We start from the raw sequence: 23,846 nt of genomic DNA on the forward strand, positions 1-23,846 counted from the left end.
TCATAGGCAGAGAGAATTTAAAGTTGTTCCTCTGCTTAGATAATTCTGTGATCAGTTGGGACATGGAAGCAAGATCTCTGCATTTACTTTTGCCAAGTGGTTCCATGTTGGAGGATGCCACAGCTGTTGATGCTATTTTGCTAGCTAGGCTATTCGTTCTCCTGGTTGAATTAGAAAGCTTTTGTTGTTTAGCATTATCACTAGCCATTACACTGTCACAAGGGTTCAGGAACAGTGCTTCTGTTGGTCCAGTGCTTACTTACAGGAGCAGATGAAAAATAAGTTAAAGATTAGTTCACTTACTTCTTTTCTCATAAAAACACTTAGAATTTTTGCTGATATAAGAATCTAAATCTTCTCCACACTAACACTGGTATTGAATTTCTGAGATTTTGTTTCACTCAGCCGCTGAGCTTGATTTATTTATATCTTGAAATCATTCATGAACATTCATTTAACAACCTCATAATGATTCTGCCATAAGACCATGCCTCCTGTTTTTCTCTCATTTTGACACACACAGAGCTGCTGTACGAGTCCCTGGACCTGCTTAAGCTCTGTCAGCTCACAGGAAAAGTCAATCAGTCTCTTATCTGCTGAGGGGCACCGACTGGAGCGCTGCTGCTCCTCCTCATTGCACTCTGGAACTTAATGTCAGCTTGACGGGGTGATTCCAGCTATGCTCTACATCGATTATTAAATGGATTAGCTCTTTCTGTGGCAGCCCCAAGCGCAGATTCTATTGTTACATCTCCTTTTGATCGAGATGCGTTTTTTATTATCAGCCCTTACAGGCCGTCACATTGGGAAAAAGACATCCAGGCTACAAAGCTTTTGTCATCTTCAGCCACTTGAGAGAGACAGTAAGCCTGACTGCCTCTTTTTCTCTCGTAGGATGTATATTTTGGCTCACACTCAATGGAGATTTCATAATGTTTAAGGGCGTATTCATACCAACCCTGTTTAGTCTGCTTCAATGTGAATGCAGTGTGATATGGGCAAAAAAAGCTAACGCTGATCTGCCTAAAAACCTACATTTAGTTTGACTAAAGTGAATTCTAGCGCAGTTCAAAAGCATATGTGAACACCAAGCCTATCGGAAATCACTCCAAAATGCAATGGTGGAGGAAGTACGCAAACAATGCACTTGAGTAAAAGTGCAAACAAACAAATGTACTCGAGTAAAAGTTAAAGTACCACATTACCATTCTTACTTGAGTAAATGTAATTCATTACTGTCTTTTTAAAATACTTAAAGTATTAAAAGTGAACATATTTGCTTCCCCTCCTTTGCTCCCCCCGCCACAGTCAGAAATTGAAGTAGCACAGGTTGTCACAGCAACTGGCGAGCATTGATCCATAGTGGAACTCAGCTTTACATATGTGATTTATTTGCAATGTGAACACCGAGTGAAATTAGTCTGCTCTGCTGTGAAGGTTTGATGTTGAACGAATGACTGTGTCAAACTGGTTGCAGTGCTGAAGAAGCAGGAGAAGCTAATAGCAGCTCATCGCCACTTTCGATGCTGCTTAGGACAAACAGGCTGCAGTCCAGCTGCAGAGCACTGTCCCAATAAAACTCTCCAACAACATGAAATATATTGCTAAAAGTGCATACACAGTACTTGTTCTATTATATGTCCATAGTTGGTGTTTGTACGCAGCTGTCATGACAATTTCTATGGCAGTTGTTAGTGCCATAGCACTTCTGATTTTGTTTATGTCGACTTAAATAAATAATCTAGAAGCTTAGAGCTAATGCTTTTCTTGCTGTGTTCATATTTCACACAATGTACATGCATTACACAACACAGAATAAGCAAAATTTATTATTATTGTTTTGAAAAAAAGTCACTAGCGGAATTGAAAAATCAATAAACATAGCAACAAAGTGAGTAAATTGATGAATGTTTCTTTCATCCTGATGATACACCCATCCCTCTGCTCATCCCCTCACTCTGCCATGTTTCTTGGCCATTTCCTTCTTCCATTTGCTGGAAGGAAGAATGAAGTTACCCCCAGTGTCTTCTTCAGAGGCTTTCCTGTCATTTCCTTCAGTGGATCTTGGTTCGATGATGGATCATGTTGGCTGTTGGCATTGTTTCCTGCATCGCGACTTATTCCCTTGAGAGATCAGTCCTCACCTGTGCTTCGTGGCAAGATGAGACGTAATGGATTCCCGGCCATATGACGCCTCTATCCTGTCATTGCTTGTCGCCAACAAAGCAGAAGTTATCATCTTCGCATGATGGATATGCGATTAATTGATGTACGCTCACTGTAGGGGCAGCTTGATTTATCTAATCTCCCAGCCATCCCATGGGCACTTCTCCTTCTAAAGTTCCACTGACTGCCAGGATGTCTGTCTCAGATTTACTGCCTTCCAAAGAATTCACCATGATTTAAGACCGCAGTGCATGGGATCTTCTTATCCTTACACAGCGAGTGAGAGCAGAGTTTGACTGTGTGACCTTCTAGCAAATTACGTTGCACACTAACTCTGATTTTTGCTGTTCAATTTGCCTTCTTTTTTTGTAGCTCCAGACCTCAGTTTCCCTTCATACTTCCTGCTGATGAGCTTGTTTGATCATACTGTTACATCCAAAGAGGGCACAACATATTTGAGGACACAGAGAGAAGAATGAGGGTTCGAAAATTAAAACTCTCTTTTCTTTTGGTTCAGCTGCTTTGATTTTCTGTGATGAGGAAAAAAGCGAGAGAGTTAAATACCATCAGTCCCCCTTGTCCCAAAACTGAGAGGAAAAAAACTAAATCCCAAAAGTTGGACCTGGTGAGCCGATCAAAAAGAACAAAATGGTGCAGCAGAGAACCAACCCTATACATTGCCGTGAAAGCCCCTACTACTACCGGACTAAAGCAAAAAGAATCTAGTGCAAAAGAAAGATCAAAAACAGAACAACTGGTCCCACCATGCCAAAATCACAACAAAAAAGCAAACAAACAAAGGCTAATAGACCAGCTGGAGACGTCAGCTACAGCATACAGCTACTGGAAACATGCACCCATCGCGTCAGGACCACATCCCCGGTGGTGGTAGTGGAACGGCAGATGTCCCACACACATCGAAACCCAGCCTATTTATAGGCGGATCAAATTAATGTAATCAAATTAATTGCCAAAAATAAGATCAGTCTGTTCAGTCTATTGGATCAGACATCACAGTTTGAAACCAGATTTTTATATAGTTCCAATGTATTGTGAGAAATCCAGAGGAATGGGCCAGAACTCCAGCAATGTGTTGTGAGAAACCTTTGGAAGAAAACCCAAAACATTTGACCTGAGTCATTCAGTTCAAAGGTAATGATACCAAATGCAGTAGAAATTTAAGTAAACTTTTGATTTTGAAGACTATGAAAGTTTGAACTTCGGACTGTGACAGAAAAAGGTGTATGAGTCTTTTTATTTTTCTTATTGTTACTTGTATGTTAATTTCTGGTTTCAACTATCTATGGTTCTGGTAAAATGATTGCTACTTTTCTATGAGGTCAAGTTTTTAGTTAATGCTTGTAACATGATGAAATAGCTAAAATATTCAGTGGGGTGTGAATATTTTTAGTATAGTATTTCTTGTAAAACCTGAACAATACAGATGTTGTGTTTGGGGCTTATCCTGTAAGGTTCAGCCAAGAAATTAAATCCTCCTTTGAAGAGTGGGATTTGGCCCAGGAGTCATGCGTAGCGTGACATCAAGATCTTTGTTAAAAGTGAGCAGCTCTGGGCTGCATCACTCAGCTGTCAAATGGTCATCCTAGATGCTTAAAAATAAAGGAGATAAAGGAACTGCTCTATCTCAGCAGTGATGGAGATCCTGATGGGTCCTGCTGGGAAGAACAAAGGCACAAATGTCACTAATCCCACTGGGATAAGTAGTGCAGATTTCCTCTCAGCATGGGACCACTCCAGATTTTGTCTTGAATACACATGCTTATTTTAAACAGACAACTGTGCCTGCATAATTTGTTCCTCTCATGTTTGAAGAGCACTCCAGTTAATACAACTGATTATGTGTGTTGTTTTTTTCTTGTCATTACAGCTTCACAGGCTGATGTCTTGAGATGGAGCCCTCTATGCTTCAGGAATCTCAAGGATTTCTGAAGCATAGAGAAATGAAAGGCTTGAAACTGAAAAGAGCCAAATCTTTACAATGTTTGAATTAAATATCAGTATAATACAAAAATTAAGTGTTAAAAAATGGATGGGAATGATAAACATTATTTCACCTAATGCATACAAATACATCAACACAGTGTTTGTTGTGTTATGGTATTTACTGCCTGAAAATGCAAAGTTATAGTTAGCACAAATACAGTAGTACATATATATTCCCTTTGTGTGCTCCGGTGAACAAACAGTGACATTTCTGTCATGTCTTTGTGCAACAACAATAAAATAAGTAAGTCTTGTTTCATGGAAGTTAATGTGCTAAATTCAATTCAAATTATGCAATAATTTGAAGACTACAACTCTCAAGCACCAATTTAGATTTGATGTTATAATTTACTAGTGACCTAAGCAGTATTGGTTGTGATGAAGTTTTGCTTACATCATCCCTCCACACACCTACTCCCCAAATTGGCTTTTTTTTTTTTTTTAAAAACTGTACACCAATTTTTGTCATTACATGCTATGTCAGACAATGACCGGTTTTTATTCAATCCATCTGCAGGACACACATGGAATGGATATGATAGTTTCTATCACAGCAAAGAGCAGCATCTTGGGAAAACTCCCAAAATATTCAAAGGAATCCAATCGCAAGTGAATGACGCATCAGCTCTGAGTTATTTTCCTGGAGTTATTTTCTTTCCATCGGTATCTGCAGATTTTCTTTAGAGTGATTTGGTTTTAAGCGAGTTTTCCATCATTACTTTTAATACAACCCTGTAGAATCGCACTTTGAGCTCATCTCATGGCACATAAACGGTTGTTTACATGCAGCATCTTGCGGACCACTAGGGGGCACCCACAGACCTCTACTGGTCAGGGGACCACTGTTTGAGAGACTGTTTTAGGAGAAGAGTAGGCACCATCGTGTTGATAGGTTGAGTAGTAGCACAGTAGTACTTTGTGTGAGTAGTAGTACTTCAATCGGCGGTGCCAGTGCTGATTTTGGTTTAGATAAAAAGATTGTTTCGTAACTTGGTAGTGTCCACTCATAAAGTAAGTATTCTCAAAGAGAAGTTTGAATCTTTCAGTGTGAGATTATCCCACTGCAATAAATAGTGAATTCATTTAAACCAAGGGTACCTTTAAATTTGGCCGTCATTAAACAATAGGAAGAGTTGTGTCACTTGAGAAGTTTGCTGTGTACTCTGCTAACTCATACCAGAACAGCTGGTGTGGTGTATTATTGTTGTTTGGTAAACCAGACATGATGTGTAAACATTTCCTTCCCTGCAGTCAGTTTAGTTCTACACAGGGCTAGCTGGCATGTGTTTTTTCTTTAGTATTTTTTGTACAAGAAAACATTTGTGTGGAAACCTAGTCTCCTCCAAGATCTTAATGGTGGCATCACATTATCACACATAGAATTTCTGTCTGATGCCCCTCTATCCATCCATCAATCTCTGTCTGGTTTCTATCACCCCTTTGCTGTCTGCCCATCCATCCATCATAGGGCTGGAATGATAGTCCAGTCCCTATGATGGACTGGATCATCCCTATCATCCATTCACTCATCCATTCATTTATCCATTCAACCATTGATCTATCTATCCATCCCTATTGTATGTGACTATATAAAAACAAAGAAATCTTCTCACATTTGCTTGTGAATGGAAGTGGGTAGATCAAACAGTGTCTTTAGTTTACATTACTGATATTTAAAAAACATGTCAAGCTTTAAAATTATTTTTAACAAGAATGATTCCCAAAGTCAAATCTGTTATCCTTCCATTTAACACCATCTCAGACTGGCTTCAGACAGTTGATTGATCCCCTTCTCATTGTCTCAAAGCTACAGTAAAGCCTTTATTAGGCTGCTGTGAGACCAAGCTTGAACAATGTCTTATGGGATAAAGTCATCTGTGTTTCTTATATTTGCAATACTTATCAGCGTCTGTGGGGCTATTCCAGTGTTTAGTCACACTGAAGAATTGCATCTCCTAGTTGTTTATCTCCACCTCCTTCCCGACTTCCTTGAGCTAGTGAATGAAGCCTCCACAAGACTCTCCAAGGGATTCCAGTACTTCTCTTACCCAGATTTCTACATCTGAGGACAAGCTTTATCTGACATGTTTTTAAAGTCCATAGGCTCACTGAATGAGCCACTCTTTGAGCAAACATGAGCTGGATGAGAGAAACCCGAAACTGTAATTTAACTTGGCTTCACAGACACAGGCGGTGCACATACGCAGAGACGCTCTCTGCCCGTTCTCGCCAAATACTTTGCAAATGGAGGCATCTTTGTTTCAGCAGAAGCTTTTCAACCTTGGCGAAATAAAAAAAAGTCTCCCTTCCACAGTTTAATGAAGGAAAGCCACAACAGCAGTGTGGTAATGGCCGGATTGTGTACAACATTATCCCTCCCTCCGGATGGAGCGTTTGTATGCACTGCAAACAGAGCTTCTCCTACCACAGAGTGAGGGAGGGAAGCGAAAAAAAAGCACCCCCCTTCTCCATTGCTATCTCAATAATGACTTCCCATGGGGGGAAAGAGAATACAGGGCCGTGACTGAAGTGGCTCTACTGCAGGAGGCCCCTCTGGCCCAGCGTCACTGCAGGATGCTCCCACAAAGGCTTTTTAGTGTCAGGTACCTAAACAGAAATTTTATTGGCTCCCTCACTTGTCTTCCTTATCAGCAAAGGTTACCGTTATGTATCAGTGTACCCTCTCCCTCCTGTTGGCTCTTTGAAAACACAATCCTAACGACAGGTGTTTAAGATTCGCGGATGCAGGGATTTTCTCCGTCTCCAGAGAATGGAGGAATTTTTGTTGACACATGTTGTGAATCAGTTCTTCACTCAGCTAAGGAACTGGACGTGGAGCGTTTTCCTGTCCTACTGTTGGCATTCCTGGTGTTTTTATGAGTTGATACCCAGGTTGTGTAGGAAATTTCAGATATGGTGGGCAGGAAAGTTGCAAATGAATTTTACAGGTTTCTATTGTTCTCCTATCCATCCACCTGTTTGTCTATATGACATCCATATGTTGCTCTGTTTATCAATTCTTCTATTCCTTGAATTTTTTAATTTATTTATTTATTTTTTTTTGGTATATTTTGCACTGAATCCTGATTGTTGAATCAGGATTCAGTCTTCCAAAAGACAATTATAATTTGAATTTTAAAAACTGACATTTTGACTTGAAAAGACGAGGGAAACCTGTTTTATGGGCATCAGTTTCAAATGAGTTTTCAATGCATGTCAGACGAGTTCAGAGTAAACAGAAAGCAGCAGTCTAAGATTTTAGGAGCCATCTTTGACCGACTATGAAGATTATATTAAAAATTTACAAATATATGTCATGAAGTAACATTAAAAGAATACATAAAAGTGTTCCGGCCCTACTCTTAGTCCTACTAAGAGTAGGGCTTGCATAATATGGCAAAATCTTGTCATGGCGATACTATTAGTAAATGTTATGGCAACAAAATCCTTACCTCTCTCTCACCTGTTCTTCCATCACTCTGTGACCTTTAGTATTTTGGACAGTGTCATTTCGGTGAAGATCTGCTACTGTGAAGCTATGCAACTAGCTAAAAGTTATATCTGCATGGGGGTGCTGTGGTGGCACAGGTCGCAGGCTCGATTCCCAGCCTGGTGACATTTGCCTCATGTCTTCCCCCTCTCTCATTACCCTGTTTCCTGTCAAACTACTTTCAAATAAAGGCCACAAGAGAACAAAATCTTTAAAGAAAAAAGTTACATTAGCATGGAAAATGCAAGTTCAAGACACTCGGAATATATTTTCCAACAATTATTGTATTCTAATCAGTGTTTTCCAATTTGAGTACATTTCAGACTTTTTGTGTGATGTTTGACAATGTGACTCAAGTGTACTGTGTGAATTCTGTGAGCTGTGTAGATTCCATGCGCACTGTCACGGTTGAGATAAAATTTTTGTGTGAACTAATTTCCTACAATTCTCATGACAAATTCCCAACAATCTAAATGGATTCTAGAAAGTTTGATGAGCTAGTTGGGGGCCTGGCCCCATTTCTTCTCCAGCAGGTTAGCCAGCACACACCTGTTAGTGCAGCACAGAAGGGTAGTCATGCTGCACATTCTTATAATTGGTTGCTCCTGCTGTAACATTATTACCTTGGTGTTGCATATAAAAGTGTTCAATGTCAACACTTTTTCTTGTCAGTTTGTTGTGGATGCAGTCATAAAAATGTATCTCTGCTCAGACCTGTCCAGCAGACATCTGCTACAAGTCTGGACACATGGACTGAATGGAATGAATTACGCCTGAGGCCTGAAATCTTGCACATATCATCTGCATATACAGCAATAGAAATTGGAATGGCTCAAATACTCTTCTAGAAGTCTGTTATGAGCTTCTACACATTCAAATTGTCTTCAGATTTTTCTGACACATTTTCTGCAAATTGTTAGTGTGTGCAAGAACAAAGAGTGTCTCGGCCCCCATTGCCTGTTTGTTTTCTTCTCCTTTCTCTCAATTCAAAATGGAATGTGTGTGCAATAGGTACAGAGGTAGAATAAGATCTGCTTACACAGCCCCTTCTTGGGTCTTAAATGAATGTGCAGCCTCCACAAACTCCATTCACCAGAACAGGGCTCTCATTAGGACTGCCTCACAATGAGGAGCCACCCCAGCGCTCGACAGTGGTTTAATTTGCCCAGAGAGGGCAAGAGGGGTAGAGTGTGTTTGCATATGAATGACAGAACAGTGGCCCCTCCACACACACTCCCACACACACACACACACACACACACTCCAGCTCTGCTCTCGCACACTTTCTCCAATCTTGAATGGACACATCCTGAATGGTGGTGATCCACAGAGGTCTCCAATTCAGTAATCACCACGGCAATGGGGGCGGCACATATGTGCTAACTGCACCAGGGGACAAATTGCAATCACTTTAGGTTTTGGCAGCTCAGTGGACTTTCCCAGCATAGATAATGTGTAGGCGGGGTTCTCCACACAAAGGTAATGCCTTTACAAAAAGAGGGCCTTTGCAGGAGGACAATCATCAGCAGCACAATGTCTAACACCTGAACGGTCTGCTACGTCGTTCACAGCGACACCACTGTAAAGTCAAAGTGGCAGGACAATAATCCTGTTTAATGTACTACCTAATGATGGCAATCCTAAACTCTGGGGAAGCAGGGCCGAAGCGTGGAGTCACTCGTGGTCTGGACTTTTATTATCTGGACTGCAGTCAGACTGGACTTTACTGCAGTCTTTTCAACTGATTTCCAACTTTCATTCCTCAGGATCTATTCAGACTAATGGCTTGTTTTGATCATGGTTGGTTTATCTTTTTCTATCTGCCACACGTTACACACTCAGAAGAGCCAGTGATAGATCTTCCACAAGGTTTTCACACACTCACAACCATAAGCTTCGATGTGTTTTGTTGGTATTCTGTGTGATAGATGTCATTATTGGAAAGTGGATGTTAAGTTGATTTTGCTTTAAAATGTTTTTTGTAAATACAACCATGAAAATTGATGCATGTATGACCCCAGGTATCTCTTGGTCTGACATATGCAGTCTCAGGGAATCATTTACGAGACCCCATTAACTTTAATGTGTTGCAGTTGCTGATTACATTATAGGACCCAATTTTCCATTGGATAGAAAACTCTTATGTATTTGATCTGAGAAAGACATCAATCAGCAATGTGATGTAGACACATGCTGACAATGGCACACAACAGTTCTCCTTGTATTTAAAGAACCAGTTGTATTGTCAGATGAAGAGGAAATCTCCCACAGATGAATCTCATACATGTGCATCCAGTGAGTTCTAAGCCACATCTCTGTTCCTCAATCCCAGCTGTATTTCAGAAAGCACACACTGCAACAAGCTCTTCTTTGATTGATTAGGGTTTATTCACACCAGCTCTGTGTAGTCTTCTGTAATCAGTCTCATTTGCCTAAAAAGTCTCGTTCCTTTGTCGAGGTGCGATTTTGCTCTGACAAAAATACAAATAAAATACACCACCACTTGTGAGAAAAATGTTGAACAGTCCAAGTTGTGTGAATACTGTCTCAAACACCAAACTTTGAAATATGGGAATTGTAACTTGTAAAATATGAAGTGATTCCATCAGCCTCCATAACGGCAGTCTGATTGGTTCCGTCTCTTTCTGTTCACAGCCCCAAAAATCTGCTTTAATCTCCCCGTACTCAGAGGTACATGTGTGTATGTGTCTTTCAGAGCAGGATGAGTTGGGGGCAGGGTTGATCTGCCTCTCTGTGTAATCCCTTGCAGTCTCTTCTCACCTCTTGCCGAGAAAGCAGCGGTTTGGGGAACAAAAGGTCCCGAGCCTCCTTGTATCAGCAGAGCTCATCTTCTTACATTATTAAACATTCATAATTCCATATTTCATTGAGCTCCCGCCGCCTCCGCAAATCACAGGCTACTTAGCATTCATACAAGAATGGGATTTGCTTAATGAGTATTAGATTTGTAGATTGTTATCCTGTGGCTATGTCTTTAGTGCGTCAAGCCGGTTGATAAGTCAGCCGCCATGCCTCTTTCCAAATGAGGTGGTAATACCGATCAGTTTGTAGTTTGATGTCTCTTTTTCTTCTCAAACTGATTTATCAATGCAGAAACTCTCCTTTTAAAACGTTTTCTGTCTTTTTCTTGGCAATCTCAGTTCCAAGAAGATGTTGGAGTTGGCCACTATTCTGCAACACACCCCGCTTCAGAAGAAAGATTTGGAGCTGGAGCTTGATGAACTTGAGAGTGCGGCAAGGATGGTGGTGGAGGAAGAAAAACAAGCTTCTACAGAGAGCAGCAGCAGTGATTCATCCAGCGAGAGCGACGAGTCTGAAGCTGAAGAACAGGGCTGCTCTGACTCCAAGCAGGGAGGAGGAGAAACATGTAAAGACTGCCCCTCGCAGCCTAACTCCTCCCCCTCCTCTCCCATCCCCCACTTATCCTCCAGTGCACTCTCCCCCTCGGTAAACAGGAAAGCGGGTGCTGTGAGTTCAGACTCACAGGGCTGCAGGCAGCTGATCCAGGAGCTGGGCAGACAGATGGTGGAGGAGCTGAGGATCTCTGCAGATTCCTACTCCTTTGGAGCAGGAGAGACATTCGCTGCAGCGGAGGCAGAGGAACCACCTGGGTGCAGCAGCAGCTGTAGTAGTGGGACTGTTAGAGGAGAGTCCTTGCAAAACCTCACTGCTAATCATTCAGATGCGCCAAGGCTTCAATAGATAGATACAAAACCATATGCAGCTTCACATCTTCATGAATTAGTTCTGTTATTTTTCTTAAATTCTTTCATATTTTATTGCTATGCATACTTGATTTAATGCAGTAAAAATGTAAGGACATACTTCACACTGTATATATGTCAAACAAGAAATTCATAATGACTTACATTTGATGTGTTGTTTGTAAAGCTTTATCCTGCAAATACCAAATATATCCAATCTAGACCTTCATCAGCTTCATGCAAAGTTATGTCAGACTTGATGAATTTTGGACTCTACTAATACAGAACTTTAGAATTTGAAATTCCTATATATTTTTTGTTATAGTTTAGATTTTATGCAATAATTCATAAAAGAGGGTTATATTTCACTGTGAAAGTATTAAGCATAGTTGTCATTTCATTTATAAGTCATTTGAAATAAATCCTTATTGCAGACTTCTCTGCCCAGGTCCCTCTTGAAAATGAGATCCAGATCTCAACAGGATTTACCTGGTTACATAAAAGAAATTAAAAAAAAATTATGCATTGACTGACTTAATTTGGTTAGAAGTAGAGATGCACTAATCAGAACTTTGCGGCTGACTTTAAATCACCAGTCACTGTTTGTTGTAAAGGTTTGTTTGACTACAGACAATTTTTGCTGAAAACATAAAAACAAATCAACTTTGTAATGTAGTGAGCGGACACTCACTACACTGGCTTCCTCACCTTCAGCTGGGTCAACGCCCACCTGCTTTCCCCTAAAAAAGTAAAAGTAAATCTTTACTTTAAATATTTCTCAGATATACAGCTAAAGTTGCACCTCTATTTTAAAGACTATTAACATCTTCCATATCTCATCAATTTATGAGGCTTCGCACATAATTTCACAGAAATAAGTTCAGCACAGAAACGGTTTGTTTTTCAGGGGATGACTGCGTCAGGAGTTGGTCCTGCAATCAGTGTGTTGCAGGTTTGATTCCTGGTCTGGCTGCTCTCGTGCAAGACTTCCACTTTTCCTGCTGGTGTTGGGTCTTTGTCCTACACTATTGGATATGTTTTAGAATAACACTCGAAAAGTAACACCGAGAGCAGTGTAACTTTAACACTGTACAGGGTGGAAGCACATGCTCCTGGGCTCAGTGTTGAAATTGACTCTCTTAGTGTTTTGACACTGCTCATTTTACCATGTAGGAAAGCAATCTCTTAGCCAAATATCAGACAGATTTTTTAAATCCGGGATCATTTCTAAACGCCTCAAAGATACCAAAACCTTGAACTTTGGGTCCTTCAAAGTTAGCTACGGCAACTGTACGATGTTCATACGACATGCTTAATTAGGCCCCATCCTGCGAATATGTGTTTTAGTTCACCATGCAAGCTGCATCTCCAGGTTTTTTGAATAAACAAAAGAAGCTGCTGCAGATGGCTTTACACACACTTAGCTTTACTCATTCGTCCATGCCGCTCAGCACTCTGAATGTGCAGAAGACAGAGCCATTTTTAGGAGCCATTCTTTACCTAATAAATAGTGAGAAAAGCACAAACCCTTTCCTAAAGCAGTGACTGAAGTGGCAAAGACTCTGTCTGCACTAAACAGGGGAGCGGAGCACCCCGGGGGATTGATTCATCTGGCACGAATGGAGAAGCGCCGCTGACACAGCTCAATATCATTGGCCGTGTCTAACAGGCGAGAGAAAACAAACATGGAAGCACATGTCAGGCAGATAGATGAGAGCCGCGAGCAAGGCGTTTGTCTGAGAGATAAGAGCACCCGGGGGTGAAGGCAGCTGCCAGATAGGGTAACGGACGGCCCTCAGACACACTGACCAGCTCAAGCATGGATGTTTCTGTCTTACCTTTTATATTTCCTCATTTTTAAAGAAAACCTAAAGAGCCAAATGAGCAGAAATGCTTAGAATTGAAGAGTTGAAACTGGCTGAGGGAGTAGCTACATTTCCATTACAAATGTACACAAAACTTGATGATCCGCAAATGTTGAAAATACTAGAATTTCACAATAATGTTGTTTCTATTGAACAAACACAATTGAAAAAGTTTGTTCACAGTGTAAGTTATTAAAAAACATGCAGCACCATTATCCACCCACTATATAGCAGTTTTGTAATTTCAATTTGTACAATTGGAATGAATGGAAACACTGCAATTTAACAAAAACTCAAGTTTTTCAATAAAACAGTTTTTACACTGGGATGGTTTTTTATCCATCCATCCATTTTCTGTTCACCTTTGCCCCTATTGGGGTCGGCAGGTGCTGGTGCCCATCTCCAGCTACGTTCCGGGTGAGAGGCGGAGTCACCGCGGACAGGTCAGCAGTCTGTTGCAGGATTGCTTTTCAGCCATATGGAAAAAGATGTATTTTGCAAAGCTGCAATGGAAACACTTTTTGTTTTTTATTTAATCTCTTTAATGGAAACACTGCAATTGTGAAATGGTGTTTTCGACATTAGCGGAACATAGAAAAAGATTTACACACGTTTGTAATGGAAATGCAGCCAGTTATGTTCAACAGCATCGTTTCCACCCTCCAGCTTTTTTCAGGAGGAATGCCGGAGTCAACCCAGCAGTGATGAAGATTTCTTGTTTCTGCTGCATGGTGTTACAGAGATGGATGCTGTTGTTAAGCGCCACCCAAGAAGACGCAGCCTGCAGTCGACACCTCCTCAGGCACCGGCGCCATCCTCGCTGTGACTGAGATGAGTTACGTTGTCAATGTAGGCCCATTTAAAACCGCCTTTTGTTCCTGGGACATGAGTCCTGGCACTCCGCACCCCCACCGGAGGTGGCTCGCTCTTCCTGCTGGGGTTTCACATTGATTAAGTGACAGAAGTGTCTGTCGTCGTTTTTCATTTTCCGAGTAGCTTCCATATTCCTCTGCTGTCAGTGTGGGACCCTGACTCATCGTCTGTGGCCAGTTTCACAGAATCAGAGGATTGCTTTTGCAATTAATTTCCTTTACCGACAGACATTTACAAAGAGGCTATAGCCTCTGCTTTAATGAACAGCATTGACAGATTATACAAGACAATTGACTATAATTTGATTAATCAACTTGTTGCCAGTGTAGTAAGTGTCCCCTATTGACCCTGGAGGGTCTAGGAAACCGTGTTAAGACTGATCTGGCTCATTTTTTTTAACAAGCCAATTTATTTCAGCAGATGTTTAACAGTAATAAATGGAAGTCTTTTAAGGCTTGAGCTCTAGACAGGATGAGACATTGACACCATTTTCATACACATTTTGTGTGTCTAGACTAAAAGAAACAAAACAGAGCAATACTCACCAAGCACATTTCAAGTTGTTGAAAAAAACAAAAAATAACATTTAAACTAGTTTACACTTTAGAGTGAATGATTTACATTTAATTTATTTAGCTTTTTTTAACATTAAAATTTCACTGAATGAACATTACATCTGTCTGTGACTCTGCAAAGAGTTAACATTAGTACTACCAAGCTGTTTTATTTTACCTTACACATGAATGAATGTCCTTCTAAGTACATCCAATAAAATATCTGAAAACACAATTTAAATGATCTGATCATTATGTGTTAGAAAGTGGCGCTGCAAACTCTGCCATTGTTGGTCTCCTCTCCTGTTTTTAGCTGTAGATCGTTGATCCACTTTTTTCCTCTTTTTTCGGTACTTTTTTTTTGTTGTTGTTTTCTTAATGAACTACCTTACTGCAACCTGCAGATCTTCGAAACACAAAAATAACATTTATATTTCTCTCTACTAGAACAGTTGGAACAACCGTACAGGACACAGACTTTAGACATTTTGATGCTGGATCAACAGAAGTAAACGGGCTGCATTTACTTCCTGCCCTCCATCTGCACTGGGTGAGAGGACAGGAAGTCTTCTGAAACCCAGCAATAAGGTCGACAATGCCTCTGCAGATAAGTTTGATAAACGATGGAGACCGATCAAGGACACATGGACCAATTTGAGATTTTTAACCGTCTTTATTTCACAAATGACCCATAACACCAGAATATGTGTTTGTGACCTTCCTCATCTTGCTCTGAATAGAAATTTTACAGGCTTGTCACCATGCAATAATGGATCCTCCCTCTTGTTTTTGTTTAAATGGGAAAGGTAGCTCCAAGGACAGTGCCTCCATAGACACCCTCCAGCATGCCACCGGCACGCTGCACTCAGCCTCTGCTTGATTGTAATAGAAAACTCAATCTCCTGGCCATTCCTGAGAGGCAAAGTAATTCTGGTGCTTGAAAAGATTAATAGCCCTCTAGAACAAAAAATGAATCAGATGCTCTTCAGGGCCTGACTCCTCAATGGGCATGCAAATGGAAATCCCCTTTGCGTTCCATCTCTGTTGCCTTGGCTGATTCGCTGCTGCATGGCACGACGCAGCTCTTGTCTTTGTGGCCTATGTTCTGCGTCACGTTGCTTCAGGTTTGGGTGGCTCAGATTCTTGCAACAAGTGAAGCAGGTGGCGGCATCCTTCAGCACAGCCTTTGGGCTTTGTCTTTGTAAATTCTTGAGGTGAGTGGCATATGATAATGTGGGAGTGCGTGGGACTGACGGTGTTGAGAGGGAGGGATTATCTAACTGGACTATTTTCATGCCCTTAATCACAAAAGAAACAGTGAAAAGCACCCTCTTTGGCAGTGTTTGGGAGTATTTGCTCATGTGTACAGCTGAGTGTTGACAGTGGCAGCATTCACTAACGTCGTCAGCACTAAAGTCTGCTTGATTCACTGTAATGGGTGTGAGCAATGGCCATTAAGTCACTCCCTAGCTCTCAGTGGACTTGAGCTGTACGGCATCTTAATGATACAAATTGCCTTCACCAAGCTGCTTGAGCTGTGGTAGAATGTGCTGCTGGATCACTAGGAACGTGTTAGGTGGGCTGCGGTTGTAGAGATATTGTTCGAGTGTTAAGGCGGAAGACCGTTTGCTGGAAGAGTAGCCAAGAGGGGCTAAAGTCTAAAGTCTGAGTTAAGGTACAGTACAACTGACAAGTTCCAATTTGTCACACTAGCAAACTTTATTCATTTTTAGGGGGACCCTTGTGTAGACCTGACTTTTGCTTCCACTTGTTCCACCACCACTGCAATGTGTCCTGTCGAAATACGTGCATGTAACCATTATGATTTTGGCACAGTAGGACCAGTTGTCCTGTTTTCACTTCTTTCTTTTGCAGTCGGTTCTTTTTTTGACTTTTTTGCTTTAATCTGGAACTAGCAGGGGTTTCGACAGAGTTGGCCCCATGCTGTGCCTTTTTTGTTCTTTTTAACTGAGAGAAAATGCTAAAGGAACATATTTGAAAATGTCAGTTTCTGGGTGTGCAAGCAAGTAGAGAAATACACAATCAGAGGCTGAAAATGAATGTGTGCCCTGAGTATTCCTCATGACATCCTTGTGCTCCAGTTTGTCTGGGTATTTCACAAAAAATCCTAACAGACATTTGTGGTTGTAATCTGAAGGCATAAGTACTTTAAACTACATCCTCCTCTTCTTAGTGCATAACAGTATTCATCTCTTCCCCCTTTTGCATGGCAGCTTGTCATCACTTCACACTCTACAACAGTACATTCTTAATGAGCATGATCCATGTTGTGCTGTCATGAGTTGTGATGCGTTTTTTGTCTACAACAGTTGTTTCTATTTGAGCCAGTCCATGTTCCGTCATATGTTTCAGTACTTTGGCACAAAGCTCCAGTCCTATGTCTATCCTCAACCAGGAGAGCTGTCAGACATGATTAATATTTCACTGAGAAACTGTGCTGGAGGGAACATCCAAGTGCTAAGGGAGCAGCCAACAACAAACCAACACTGTAGCTTCCTTCAGTTCTCCCTCTTCTCTGGAGTTTCCTCTTTGCAGACCTGCTTTTATAGCCAGAGTGAAAACTACACTGGGTCAGAAGTATATAAATACAGATAAGTTGCAGAAGCTTAGGGTATTTTCACACCTGATAATCTAGTAGACTCGGTTTGATTGAGGACAAAATTTGCAATATTTGATTTATTTTCAGTTGGTGTGGTTCACTGTCCCACTGCACTGTTATATGTACCAAACCATTTGAATAACCTGTTCAACAAAGAGGGCACTGAGCACAACTTCCTTTGTCGCAAAAAGTAAACAAAAATGGAGTAGCTTCAGGTTTTAGCAGTCGTATGATTGTTCTTTTGTCTTTGGAAAACGACCATAAACTATTTCTCCATCTCGTACTAAACTCTCATGTTTATTTTGGTTACATCTACCCAGATTTCCCTGTGCTATATTTCACTTCCAGCTTTTAGAGCAGTTCACTCGAACTGAGACCTACCGTTTTAAGGCAGACAAGAGTTTGCTTTTTTGTTGTACATCAGAATTTGATTGTGCTGTCACACCTCCCCAAAACAAACAGGACTTCCTAGACAAACAAACTACAGTTTGGTTAAAGCAAACTAAACAGGGCTGGTGTGAATGCAGACTTAGATCACTCCAGTGTGTACATCAGAATTACTCTATCTGGTTTTCACAATGAGAAACTCTATCTGGGGCTCAGGTGTTCAGTTCCACACATCAGAATAAGAACTTTTTAAAGTTGGCTTGCAGCTGCTTGCAAGGATATAGAGAAAAGAATCTTCTGGATGAATGTAAATAAAGATTTGTCAGTCATCCCCAGGAATACTGACAGAAATGTAAATCAATTTACCATTCGCACTGTAAAAAAAAATGCACAGGCAAGACACAGTTGCGAGAGTAACAAACCCTTCATAAGAGCTCCACAAGTAATTTTTTAAGGCCTATTGGCCAATGTGGGAGACTGTGACTCAATGGAAAGAATAGCCCCTGAAATTTGAAATAATCTGAAGCTAGCAATTCTAGCTTCCTGCCACATGTTGCTGCGCCCCTGAGCATTTAACCCTAAGTTGCCTACTATTGGTGTATGAGTATGTATGTGAGAACTTTATTTCCCTTTTTTTCTTGCTATTCATTCATTCTCACAAACAAGACGAACATATACGCTGCCCAACCCAAACCATCATTGGCTGTTTGACTATCCTGTTTCCTTTCAGAATGCCTCCCCTGTTCTCTCCAGTTATAATGCCACAAAACTTAAATCCGCATTCTTCTCAATCCTGTGCTTCTCAATTATAGTCCTCAACCCCCCTGCTATGCATGAGGACTCGAATTGAGAAACACTTTCTTAATCTTATGTCCTTGAAAGTGTGTCTCCCATATCTGTGTCTCCAACACCTCTGATCCATATCAGAAAACTCCCTGCCTCCTCCTGAAAGCAAACATCCATGTGTCACTTCACCGGCCCTGTCAGCACGTCACAGATCAACTGCTCAACGTGATTCAATTGCAGCTTTTTGGCACACTGAGGTGGAGATTACATCTACATGTTACAGTGCTGTGCCTCCCAGCAAGCGTCAGCAGAGAGAATCATGGGGGTTATGGAAGGAGTGAGGGGAGCCGTGAGGGGAAATCATTTTAAAGAGAAAGAGCAGAGCAAAATCACAGCATGACTTCAAAGAAAGGTGGCTGTCTGAAATTCCCACAGATGCTTTCTTTAAATGTCTTCATCAAAGAACCCAATCAAAGGACGAAACCGTCCAGAAAGTATGTTAACATCGTCAGAAAGGGCCTGCAAAAAGTTTTGTCAGGTTTGCAGAAAGTGGGAACCGGGTTCCTGCGTCTGCTTCACACGAGTGACAGCTCATTGAATCGTCTTGACATCAGAGCAACTAAATATGCATGTCATATATTAATGCAATGACAAAGCTGAGAAGGGTGTCAAATCAGATAAGAAACGATCATTTGGATAGCGTTATCTGCAGGCAGACAGAACTGGGTGACTCAGCACCCGAGAACACAGGAGAAGAGTCAGAAAGCACATTTCTACTTGGATCCACTTACTTGTACACAAGGACACTGGTGACTTTTGAACCTTTGAAAAGTGGCTGTTTGTTGTTCCTTTTCTGACCTTTTGCTGGTTCTTACAGCGCAGGATGATAATGGAGAGCGAGCTCTCACTGAGTGTGGACTTTGATCACTTTGAAACTGCTGAAGAATTAATCAAGCAGAAGCTGAAGACGTTGCATGGGTGTCTCAGTTATCTGACTAATCGAGCATAAGCTTGGCTAAGAAAAATTGTTGCCACATTTTGTTGAAAAGGGCAGAGGAATGTTGTTAAATGTATTTAAGGTTACCCACATATCTCGCCCAAGCTTTTCCACAGTCTTACAAAAGGAAAGAGAAAATTAGTGTTGCTTCTTCAATTTGTAAGCATTTTTTTCTCATTACTTTTACAAGATCTTTCAGACCTTTGAACACCACAGCTCAGGTGGTAAAATCTGTTCACATGACATTACTAGTTATGAACTTAAAAATCTGGACTTTTTGATAAAAATGACAAGAACAAAGTTATTGCTGAAAGAAAGCAATGAAATCCTGTTGGCACAAGTTATGTGGAGCAAGGTAGCAAATTTGGAGATGGTCATGTAACATATTTGTGTAATAAAATTCTACATGGAGTGGAAAGCTAAAATCGCACACACACTGAATTCAGCATCCCCAGTGTAAAACATGGTAGTGGAACTATCATACAAGGGGATACAATTCCAGATTATGCAATACTTTCATTTTCTCTACCACTCACCCATCAACCTGTCTCCTTCACACAGTTTGGCCAGAAAGCCGTGGCAAAGAAGCTGTCAATAAAAGTAATCTAACTAAGACTCATCCAAACCCAGGATGAGTCTTTTTTGCTAGGATTGCCAGCAAACTGAGACGGCAATCCTAGCAAACCTAACTTAGCCTTCGTATGTTAATCCACTGAATTTAAACCTCACTTAACAGCACAGTCTAAGCTTTCTCCCATTCACTTGGATTCCTCCAGTAGATTTTCAACTGGGCCAATCAGCAGACAGAAGAACTTGTGAACAATAATCAATTACGTCAGTAACGCGTTACGATTTCAAATCCAGAAATCAGATTAAAGTTACTTATCCAAATCACTGTGCATTACTATTTTTGTTTGTAATTATTAATTTTATTGTGCGTCTTGGGGAGCGACCGCCATTTCTATGCAACAGTTATCACCAGCGTCAGGAATGGTCCTGGCTCGTTTTGTTGCTGGAAAATTATTTTGAGTTTCTGTCCCCAAATCTGATTATTATAAGAAGTTTTGGACTTGTTTTTTTGTTCTAAATTCACTTGCAAATTTGAGGAGTCATGACTCCTCAAATTTGTTTTTGAGTGTAAAGTTACTTATTTGGGCTTGGAAGTAAACAGAGCCACATAGTAAACCCCTGGCTATCTTAATGTCAGAATTTGTCTGACATTAAGGATAGTCAGGCTCTCCCTGTTCATCATTTCCCGAACGATCCGTCCCGCTTTGTCTCTGTTAATGTCAAGTTAATATATTTGCTGTGAGCGACGTCGAGCTTCACATTGCCCTCCAGAAAACTGCAAACATCGAGACTAATATGAACAGCGCAATAAACGTGAAAACAGCCACGAATGAACGTGTCTGTAAAGGTGGATCTACAGGAGAATTGCTGTGCACTGGACACTGACAGCAAATGCAGAGCCGTAACACAGAACCTGGAGGTTAGGGGTTCGGGAGGAGGCTCTGAAATCCCATTTAGAGTTTTGCAGACAATAGTGAACTGCACAAGAACACACAGAAATGACTAAATTACTAACTTTTTTTTTGTACTGTTACAAAAACAGTACAAAACAGTATAACTTATAACAGTATGAGTGTCTCCACTTATAAGGGTTAATGGTTCAACCTTATAAGTAGAGACACATAGCTGATGGTTTCATTATAAAATAACTTGCAATTAAGTATTTGCAAAGCTCAATGAAATTTTCGCAAGTGGCAGAGCGTTGTTATAGCAGCTGGTGAAAGTAACTAAACTAAAGTTACTTTTAATGTAACTTAATTACTTACCAAATCAGATAATCGGTTATTTAACTAAGTTACTTGGTAAACAATTAAAAGTTACTTTTTAAAGTAACTGCCACCACTGTTCTAAAATTGTTGTCTGCATGTCATTTCAGCAACGTCAGCAAGGAATTGAACAGAGTTGTTCAGTCTGTGTTGGCCATGCTTCTAAATCAATCTATCAATCAACCAAGTTTATTTGTTTAGCACATTTCAGCAACATAGCAGTTCAAAGTGCTTTACTTAATAAAAACACACAAAAAGTACATTTATAGAAAGAACACAGTCAACAATTGTCAAGTGCCATCGTTACACAACAAAATGTTTCATTATATTGTTTGAAAAGCAAGTCTAACCAGGTGCACTGAAAAATGAGAATTGATGGGTCTTTGAATTTGCATCAACAAAATGAGATAATAATAATAATAAGCTATTCATTTTTCTTTTATTTACACGAATAAAGTACAATTTACTTAACATAAAAATAAAAAGACCACACATTTTTCTGACCAGTTAAATCAGACCAAACTTCTCATTTTCAGTGAATTAGAATTACTGAAATTATTTCTATTTGTTCAAATTAAGAAGCTGTTTGTTTAAGGTGTAGAACTAAATATACATGAGCAGGTCTGACTCTAGTTAGCACAAACATCAATCAGAAGTTTGTGGAAGGAAGCCAGAGTGGTTTAACCCAAGCCATGCAGTCTAAAAGACGGTTATCAAAGCGCTCCACAGTTACGCTGCTTCTCAAATACGTTTCGTTGTCTACACACCTTCATCACCTTAAAAAAATAATCAAACCTGTTTGGAGTTAATTTGCTGATCCAACCATATTTTATTTTTATTTTTTTGTGAGAATGAAATTATTCCACAGATGCATTTCATTTGCATCTATGGAATAAGATGCAAATGAAATGCAGACACTGCGTTACATCTTTATGAGACAAAAACTGAGGAAATGTATTTTTTACATTCTAGTGAAGTTTTTGCATCCTTTTAGCTTTGCTTTCTTTATTTTGCATGCGTGTTATGTTATTGTCTGAGGTTTGCTTCTTAACACAAGTGAAAGAATTGTAGTTAGTTTTAAAATATATGTTTCTCTGCGAGCAGCGCTAATGTGTGCTAATCTTTGAAGCATGGAAATCAATAAGGCGCCTGTCCACACACAACCTACCTCAGGAGAATTGAGCCTTTACACATCTGTAGCATGTTAGGACCACTTGTGGATTCAAAAGTGTGTCAACAGACACACTGCAATCATACTCACACACACACATGCACCCCTCTCTCCTAACCCTGCGGTTTGACATCGGGGCACACTGACTGCTCTATTATGAATCTTTATCAGGAGACAACATGACCTTCTTCAAGAGCATACAAATACGAGATGATATGTCCCTTTCGCCTGTGGAGATGACTACAAACACTCATTTGTTTTAGTTGGTGCTGCAGTAAGACAACCTTTTCTCATGTGAGAAGTGAACAATAGCCAACATCGCAGCCATGAAACCACCAAAATCACAGGAGCAAAGCCACTTGTGCAAATAATGATGAATGAAGAGCAAATCCTTTTGTCAACACACTTATCCTAACTGCTTTGATGGCATTCAGAGAATGCCGCACCCTCCTCAGTGGATGACAGGCAGTTTAAGCCGAGCACAACCAGAGGCAGGTGGAAACAGCTTGTATGGTTTTACTCTGTCCATAGGTGAAACTCAACCTGGAGAAAGCACAAGTGTGTGAGAGCTCACGTGTCATTTGCTCTAGTGGACTGTGCCTTTCCCTCCCCACTCCTATTTACCTCGAACCCTGCCTGTACCCTATCAATCAAAACTATTTATTTAATATGGGGAGAGTTTGATCTATGAGTGGATAGAGAGGCAGCCAGTGTGGAGAGGTCTTTCTCTAATCTCCTACTGTCTCAGAGTTATGCTGACTCTTCAGTTGAGAGACCTTTGCACTCATTCAGCGCTATACCACTTCATGGCGCTGATTTGTCTGAGGTCTAAATGGTTGTCTTAAAATACTTTTGTTAGGTTATAAGTCACTGACAAACATTAAAGATCTTGTTGTTGTTGTATCAACCTTCTAATCCACTCAGGTCTTTGGATTCTCCACTACTCTGCATCCCCAGAATCAAAACCAATCATGGGGAAACAACTTTTAGTTTTTATGCTCCACAAATCTGGATCAAACTTCCAGAAAACTGCAAAACAGTTGAAACACTGAGTTTCTTTAAATCAAAGCTAAAGCCCCACCTGTTTACAGTTCCATTTGATTAATAACTAGAACATTGATCAACATATTTGATGTATGGTATGTTTAATGACAGCACCAGTGTAGGTGCTGTCAGACAAATTGTAGACAAGCTATAATTTCTTTAAAAGGTATTTTATGCCATTTTGAACAAATTTATTTTGATTTTACACAAAGGTGCTCATAATTTGAAAAGCGTACGACAAATGAAACACAACTGAAAATGTGTTTAAAGAATGCATTTCTGAAAAGTACGCCATAAGAACTGAGCAGAGACAGGGATGTTGGTCGGAG

The 23,846-nt window shown here is 40.4% G+C and overlaps 1 protein-coding gene across 1 annotated transcript in view; it reads left to right on the top strand.

Annotated features, from left to right (window-relative positions):
- Window positions 1–11,820, top strand: part of shq1 (SHQ1, H/ACA ribonucleoprotein assembly factor) — a 59,650-nt gene extending 47,830 nt beyond the window's left edge. Inside the window, exon 12 of the mRNA XM_055022935.1 lies at window positions 10,822–11,820. Within this exon, the coding sequence (XP_054878910.1) occupies window positions 10,822–11,383 (562 nt within the window). The 3' untranslated portion in view covers window positions 11,384–11,820. The remainder of the gene's footprint in view (window positions 1–10,821) is intronic.
- The last annotated feature ends 12,026 nt before the right edge of the window (window positions 11,821–23,846 follow it).

The sequence above is a fragment of the Poeciliopsis prolifica genome, unplaced genomic scaffold (assembly GCF_027474105.1).
Source record: "Poeciliopsis prolifica strain line A6 unplaced genomic scaffold, Auburn_PproV2 SCAFFOLD093, whole genome shotgun sequence".
Lineage (NCBI taxonomy): Eukaryota > Metazoa > Chordata > Actinopteri > Cyprinodontiformes > Poeciliidae > Poeciliopsis > Poeciliopsis prolifica.